The following is a 671-nucleotide window of genomic DNA, read 5'->3' as shown; positions in this document are numbered from 1 at the left end:
CCGAGCGGCCACTTTCCTCGGCGATGCGGAGCAAGACAGGATCATCGAGCAGCGAGTAGTCATCTGGATATCCGTCCCTCATCTTGCCGGGCGGCGAATTAGCCACCACATGGATGTTCTCCTCGCGACAAAACTCGAGCAGCTTTGGCTGAGCCAGGTACGGGTGCATCTCGACCTCGAGCACCGTTGGGCGGATGCGGCATCGAGACAGCAGCTCGCTCAAAGTTCGTATGCCCATGTTAGACACGCCAAGCGAGCGCACAAGGCCCTGGTCCACAAGGCGCTCCATGGCCTCGTAAGTTGCCATGATGCAGTCCATATCGCCGTCCTGGACAAGCTCATTTGTGTCCCCACCATCCAATGACACTGGTTTCGAATCGCTCTTCAACTGCACAGGCCAGTGCATCATGTAGTTGTCTAGGTAAGACACGCCAAGCTCGGTAATCGATCTCTTGCACGCTTCGGTCACGTCCTCGGGCGCGGCGTCGCAGCACGACAGCTTGGACCCCACGTAGAAGGACGCCCGATCAAATGCCGAAAGTGCGTTGCCGATTTGCTTCTCGTTCTGGGAATCCGATGAGCAGTCCACGTACTTGACCCCGCTCGACACAGCGTGCTTCACCGCATCCGCAACCTTCTCGGCATCGCGGAGCGCGTTTGACGTGCTGATG

At 58.3% G+C, this 671-nt stretch overlaps 1 protein-coding gene across 1 annotated transcript; it reads right to left on the bottom strand.

The window, feature by feature from the left end:
- Positions 1-13: 13 nt before the first annotated feature.
- Positions 14-637, bottom strand: NGA_0683200 (aldehyde reductase i; the record flags this gene model as incomplete). The annotated part of the gene is made up of 1 exon (XM_005852272.1): positions 14-637. A coding segment is annotated over one exon (624 nt), but the record flags the coding sequence as incomplete, so codon positions are not given.
- Positions 638-671: the final 34 nt, after the last annotated feature.

The sequence above is a fragment of the Nannochloropsis gaditana genome (genome assembly GCF_000240725.1).
Source record: "Nannochloropsis gaditana CCMP526 unplaced genomic scaffold scaffold1652, whole genome shotgun sequence".
In the NCBI taxonomy this organism is placed as follows: domain Eukaryota; class Eustigmatophyceae; order Eustigmatales; family Monodopsidaceae; genus Microchloropsis; species Microchloropsis gaditana.
This window is presented reverse-complemented; position numbering and strand designations above follow the sequence as displayed.